This window comes from Chiloscyllium plagiosum, unplaced genomic scaffold (genome assembly GCF_037043375.1).
Source record: "Chiloscyllium plagiosum isolate Xiang-an unplaced genomic scaffold, Cpla_swu_hap1 HiC_scaffold_39, whole genome shotgun sequence".
NCBI classification, from domain to species: Eukaryota; Metazoa; Chordata; class Chondrichthyes; order Orectolobiformes; family Hemiscylliidae; genus Chiloscyllium; species Chiloscyllium plagiosum.
Window position 1 is genome coordinate 27,431,410 of NW_028270177.1, and position 7,031 is coordinate 27,438,440.

The 7,031-nt window shown below is 38.0% G+C and overlaps 1 protein-coding gene across 9 annotated transcripts; it reads left to right on the plus strand.

Annotated features, from left to right (window-relative positions):
• The first annotated feature begins 880 nt into the window (after positions 1–880).
• On the plus strand, positions 881–5,178 carry LOC148138638 (uncharacterized). Of its 9 annotated transcripts, none has more exons than XR_015753769.1 (3): positions 881–1,058; positions 3,769–3,992; positions 4,770–5,178. XR_015753769.1 is itself a non-coding variant. In XM_087981250.1 (3 exons), the coding sequence occupies exons 1-3, from the start codon at positions 1,045–1,047 to the stop codon at positions 5,017–5,019; spliced, it is 279 nt and encodes a 92-aa protein (XP_087837376.1). In that variant the 5' UTR covers positions 899–1,044; the 3' UTR covers positions 5,020–5,178. The 9 variants fall into 9 exon arrangements, 2 of the variants coding, with proteins under 2 accessions (XP_087837376.1, XP_087837375.1); XR_015753767.1 differs by having other exon boundaries at positions 886–1,058; positions 3,769–4,101; XM_087981250.1 differs by having other exon boundaries at positions 899–1,058; positions 3,769–3,783.
• Positions 5,179–7,031: the final 1,853 nt, after the last annotated feature.

Below are 7,031 nucleotides of genomic sequence, written 5' to 3' on the forward strand. Positions count from 1 at the left end.
GGCCAGAGTGTAACATTTTTCTCTTCAACAAGTCTTCCCTTGCATCTCTCTTCCCTGGTCCTAGTGCATTTCCTTTTAACAGCATTCCCCATTCCTCAGCCTCCACCCCCCCCCCCCCCCCCCCCCCACCTCCTGCACATGGCTGTGGAGGTCACGCCAGTCCGTGCCTGGATTTGAAGCATATGGTGCTAACCCCTCAGATCTGCTGACCTCATCATTTCTCAATCGGTGCATTTGACAAACAGTTACTCACAGAGGTTCTGGTTGTGGGCTCCCGCCACCATCCCCCCCCCCTCTGCCCTCATCGTATGTACCACCCAAAAAATAAAGAATGTCTTCTATATTCTTGTCTGCCTCACACAAGCCGTTTGAGGAGCTATTTAGTAGAATGATTGCATGTTAGCAGGCTGGTTACTTCATTAATCTTAGTTACTCCTTACAAACCTCTCTTTCACCGTCCCCTCTCTCTTTAAAACCACAACTGTGGACAAGTTGATTGAGGAATCTGGATTCTTCGACCAGAGTGGTCTGCCTTTATGAATCATTCTTGAGTGATTTCACAGTCGGCCCTATCAGTGGAAATTGTGCTCTCTTTCAGAGCCTCCATCCAAAGCCAAACAGTGACTCATTGTTTCAAGCAGGCCAATGGATTAAGTATGCTGACTGTCAGATTGACAGATGCTTTATATTTTAAAAGTGAGATAAAACATTTCAAGTCAGGCAAACTTAAGCCAAAAGATGTCATTGTTCCAATTTTGTCAATAGAGGTATTTTTAAGTGATGGTGTTCGGATGGTGGCTATTTCCCTCCTCACATTTAATTTTCTCTAATTGTTATGACTCTGCTTTTCCTGAAAGCTGCAGTATCTCCCTTTTCAATATTCTTTATTATAGTGTGACAGAGCACTGCAACATCCAGTATACACTACATCCCCTTTCACACATCACTGGCTTCTCACATTTCCACATATGGGAGCCCTCTTACCCAGTTCCACATACAACTTCAGAATCCCCTCGGATTTCGCTGCTCTCTTTTACAGTCTCAATGACAAATCACAGGTGTGTTTCACACTATTTGCTTTTACACTATTATACTGAAAACTATAGATAGTTTTGTCAGCACTTAAATCAGGGAGATGGAGCTTAATAACAAACGTCATGATAACCAATGTTAAGTGGATCCTTATAAATTCACTTAGTAATATTTAGGTCAGTTTCTGAAAAACAGTTAGCAATGTTTCTGAATGGGTTTGAGAAGTTGAGGATCAGATGATGCTCCTTCAAGCCGACTTCATGAAATAAGATATAATCTTTAAAGACTTCTTTTGGAAATTGATATAGGCTGATAAGAGGCTGTTACTTCAGAAAATATTGAAACATTGGTAAGCTGGGTAGACAGAGCAAGACAGTCTGATTAAATGATGGAAATATGGTTGTCCTGTGACTGTTCAAAATTCTTTAAAACTTCTATCGAGTGAGGTACTTTTTTAAAACCATGTTTGTCTGTTTGAACTGATATGATAAAAAGGAATAAAATTAATCCTTCAATCAAAATTCAGAAGTGCGCTTCACTGAATACTTGTTTTCCTACAGTTAACGCTGAATCCTCATCTGTTCACAGATGAGTTGATACCTTATCAGAACTTCTTTTTCATTATAACATGAGAGTACCTATGTTGATGTTTATTTTACATTTGTAGTGGAGGGGATATTACTTTGAACAGTGCTAAACATCAGGCACATGGCTCAGTCCTGCTACTGAATTAATCTGAATTAATCAGAAACCTCCCCCCACAACCCTGCCCCCATCCCTGGGTTTAGTTGATCTTGTAAGAGAAAACTCCTTCACAATGAGGAGAGCACTGCCTTGTAAATCATCACCAAATGTTCTGTATCTTCAACCTTCAAAACAAAATAGTGTCGCTGAAGATAACCAGTAACTCGTTAATATTCACTGCAATTCTGAGGCACTTTCTCTAGTAAATCAGGAGGGCTAAGGTTGTCTGTTTCAGTGTTCCTCTTTTGTATTCACTGTCTCTCAATGATAATTGTCTTTCTGAAGTGTATAGCCTTTATTGCTATTTTATATCTGAAATGTCTTTGAAAGAAATTTTCAAGTTTTATTTTGCCAACCGAGTTTGACAATAACACAGAAGTACAGATTTCAACTTTCACTTGTTTTTATTATTTTATTATGAAATGAAGTAAAATCTGTGCCTAATCCCTGCCTCTGCTACTTTTAATATGTAAAATTATCCAAGTAACACAACCCCAAGGGCATGTGGCCTTTCTCTCACTCTCATTATTTTTAAAGTCAGAAATTAGTTTGTGTTTACCTATTAATTTAAATACGTAAAAACAGTTTTATCAACCATCTTCACAAATTAAAGCATTCACGGAACCTTTAAGATTGCATAACATACATTTGATCCAATTCAAAACCACTTGACTTTAATCTTCAAAACTAAATTATGTATCTTATTTTTTAGTAAATAGATTTTCTTTAATTTTGTAGAAAATTTTCTTTTAACGGACTGGATCTCCATGTTAGTTTTGACTTGTTTAAAGGTACAAAAGCTTTGTGCAGACCTTGATGTAACCCAGATGCCTGTATCATCTACCGTTTTTTTCTTTAAAATTGATCCTCTATAGGTTTCCTTTTATAAGTCTCTCAGCATATTTTTAGCTTCACAGACCAGCCCTTGATGAAAAGTAGATGCTAAATTCAGCAGCCAGGCCTCACCTAATTAGCAAAATGGGCTTTTTCTTTCTTTCTCTCATTCCTTTTTAAGCATTTAGTCTCAGGAGAGGCATCCAAGCTCTCAGCTGGGCTGTTTTGAAAACATTTCTTTGAATGCTTCTCCCTAATTCACAGCTTTGTTTTTAAGCTTTTGTGTTTGACTGTTTGACCATATAACATTATACATCTGGTCTAAAGCATGTTTGTAGTTTCTTCTCCCAGGGAACCTATGCATTCCTTCAACTCCTCCTGTGCAAATTCCAACTGATCGTGTAACATAAAGAGGCTAAAGTGGTGCCAAGCCGAAATGAGTGAAACATGAAAAGAGTTGAAAAGAATTCTTTCACTCCTTTTTTTCTCTCCACATTCTGCGCAACTCAGTGTCAACAGCAACAAGTCCAAATCATATAACTGTGGGAAAATGACATATAGTAGAATGGAGAACTCATTTAAATTCTCGCTAGTAAACATTTCTTGGCCACTTTGCCAGGCAGGGGGGTGAAAAATGTCCCTAGATTTTGTCCGTTGCATAATGCTATAAGTGGTCTGAGATCTCTCATTGAAATGACCTGTCCTGTTGTTTCAAGATCTTTTTGATTGTTTAGATGAAGGACTCTATGACTGCTGCGCTGCTTAGAAATTAAAACCTCCTAAATAGCCCCTTGTAATAGACTGAAGTCTGCTGAAGTAGGGATACATTCTGCATGTACCTGGCAGGGGAATGAAACAGATACGAGACGTTGGTGCTCAGATAATCCTGTTTGGGTGTAGCATGTGGTAATGGAGATGTTTATTTTATGAAATGTCACAACAGGGATGCTATAATCACAAAATCATGTAAAAGATCTGCAATTAACCAATAATGATGAATGAATAACAATGCTGCATACATTTTTTTGTGATGGTACATCTTTGAGTTATGCATGTGCCTGTGTGATTTTTATTGGGAATTAGATATCAATTATAATAAATTATGATTTGCAAAATTGCAAACGAAAGGATTAATTTTAATATTCCTTGTTTTTGCAGCCAAAACCCTTACAAGTGAGCACTTCTGACTTTTCTAAAGACGGCCACTAACTAAGACAGCAACTGAAGCTGAAGAATTAGGTTGTCAAGCTCAGCTTGTCATTTTCAAAAAGGACTGCTGCTTGTTACATCTTCACAGACCCTGGCTATTGCACCCGACTTTAAAAGAAGACAACCATAGCCTGCATTGATCATGGATGTCCTGCTTTTATACATTAGAAGCTGTAGGGCTGTAAAGCTAATCACATTTGTTGAGTATGAATTTATCTAAAGGGAGGATTTCATGTGGAACCTCGAGGGTTAATGGAATGCTTGGCTGCACATTCTAAGAGAGTAAGGAGGCTTCTCCCAATCAACTGTCAGCAGGCATAATAGCACAGGATGGGCTGTGTTAAGAAACAATATTCAGCAGTTTGAAGGCTCCCTTCAGCCTTCACAGGGAGGCTGAGATACACATCACTTACTCCGATATTGAAAACACCATTGTTTTTTTTTCCTCCTCACTTCTTCCTCCTGGGTTTGAATGACTAACCAGTGGAGCTGATCTGCCCACTTTATCTCATTAGATGCACCAGATAGAACACATTGATGTCAATCTATTGTTCACAGTCTTGATTTGAACAAGAGCTCTGGTCAGGAGGGGGATGCTTTCAACGTGTGGAGGGCAAAAGAAAGTTGAATAGAGTTGATATCATACAAGTATTTATCTTTTTGTCGTAAGATTGGAAGAAAAAGAGTCTGCACCAAAAGTAAATTGTGGTCCCTTACAAGTATACTAAGGCAACGCAGTTTAATTTTGTGAAGTCAATTAATTATTTTAAGTGCACAAAAATAATCCTTGACATTTATTTAACAAGCTATGTGCATTATTTTAAAGGTAAATCTAAACAATTAAAATCTCATAAATTGTAACGGATGTGTGTGAGTGTCATCAAGGCAAGAAAGACCTGTGACATTGTTCATTCTATTTTAACTCTTCTTCTCATTCTTTCCCTTTTCAGCTTGCTTGATAGCACACTTCACCCTGCAGCTGGGAGGCTGGGTCCATCCCCTCCTGCACATTTCTTCATCAGTCCTGTCAGTGCTGGCCCGCAATCACCTAAACAATGGGGGATGGTGAAGCTGCAATGGTGCGAACCCAACAATGATGCCAAGCACTTTAACGCCAACGCTCGCTCCTTTGCCCAGTGGACTGGTGAACCCTCATGTGGACTGGTGCTCAGCATACTTTATGGCGAGTGGACTATGTAGATAGCTCAGCACATGCAGTGTGAGCTAAATTATCTCCTGTACTGCAAAATCTTATGATTTGAGGTCAACATGAGTTAAATATAGAACAAAATACTGTGTTCCTACACTATTGTATCACAATGTAATTTCCAGAACTGTATTAAAATCAGTGTGACCCTGTTTATACATTGAACTTATTTTAATAATTATTAAAATAATATTATTCTAATATTATTAAAATATATGTTATCAAAGCAACAAGTTTGACAAAGAGGAAAATGTCAGAAGAAGAATTTATCTTTTCATTGATGCCTCTCAAAAGTGTTCTGCAAAACAGAAAAAAAGTGTGTAGTTGTTCACAAATATGATGTATTTATAAATGATATTGAGGAGGTGCCTTTTGGTCTTTTCTTTTACCATTTTAAAGACGGCACAGTTTTTTCTTGCATTTTTTGTAACAATAAATAGTGATGTCTTGTTCCAAATGTATAACAGCTTGGTTAGAGCTCTGCTAGTCTAAGACCCTTAAGGATTCCTTAACTCAGATAATATATTATTGACGTAGAGAAAGTGCAATAAAGAATCATTAGACTTGTTAGATTGTCCTATGCAAAGATAATCAGCAAATAATGCCTGAATTCTCATGATTTTCAAAGAATCAGAAGTGGTCTCATTTCCCCTCAAGTCCCACTTGCTTCAGAGGTATGTAACAACATTTCTGAACAGGTTGATTAGAAAATATCTAGAAAGAGACAGATAGGGTATATGCAAATAAAATGTTTCCCATGATGGGGAAGTCTCTAAGATGTGGAGATATTATTTTACTTAGAGGATTGTGAGAGTTTGGAACTCGCTAACAAAGAGGGTTTTGGAGTCTCGATGTTTAAGGTAAAGATTGTTAGATTTTGGATTATCAGTGAGGTACAGCATGAAGGAGATGGGTCAGTAAAAGGGATTGAAGTGTTCAATCAGCCACTGAATGGCCTATTCCTATGTTTCTATGTGGAGGAGGAGAAAGTTGGGGCTGCAGATGCTGGAGATCAGAGTCAAAAGTGTGGCGCTGAAAAAGCACAGCAGGTGAGGCAGCATCCGAGGAGCAGGAGAGTTGACATTTCAGGAATAATCCTTCATCAGGAATGAAGGGCTTATACTCAAAAAGTTGACTCTCCTGCTCTTTTGTTTCCATGTGCCTATTTCAGGTTGAAAAATTGAACAAAGTGAAGAGAAAGAAGCTTCATGTGCAAAAAATAAGCAGCAAAGAATTAATGCAATCTTGAGCTGAATTTTTTTTAAAAATGGCCTTATGCTTTTCAGAATTGTTTGCAGAATTAGGGCCAAATTACCTATTAGGTTAGGCTGCAGATGTTGAGTCTATTCCCTTAAGATCAAGAAGGATGAGGGAAGGGATTTCGTTTTACAGAATAGTGACAGTTTTAGATAAGGAAAAAACAAAATATGAATCGCATTCACAGATGGCGTGAGTGCCATAGGACATAGATTTAGGGTTTTGGACAACAGCTACAGATACAAGGAAGAGTTTCCATAAGCAGCAAGTGGTAATTGCGATGAAAAGCATTGTTGACAAGGATGGAGGAAGTAGAGCTGATCAATGATTTCAAAAGGAAATTCCAAAGATGAAAAAAAAATATGCTTGCAGGTTTGTGCATCTTGAAAGGAGACAAAAGGAATTACTGGATAGTTCTATGGACAGCTGGCATTGCTTTGATGGACTGAATATTTCTTTGCTGTGCTTATGGCACATATCAGTGTTTAGAATGCCACATCAGTGAAAGGATCTTGTGCATAAATCTTACCCCATGAATGAACACGATAGAAGAAAATGGAAATGCCTGGAGATGGAGACAAATGGAGAAGAGTAAAGAGTAGGTCGACCAGTACTACATGATAACAAGAAATATATCAAACACAAATGCAAAGGACAAGAAATGGAAGAGTTTGATTCTTAAAGTCTGCTTGGCCACAAGTGCCTGTCACTCTAACCACCAAAAGTGACATTTGTCAGGTTTTGAATA

Coding starts and splice junctions, on each gene's coding strand:
- LOC148138638 (XM_087981249.1), top strand. CDS start 3,461: ATGAAACAGATACGAGACGTTGGTGCTCAGATAATCCTGTTTGGGTGT.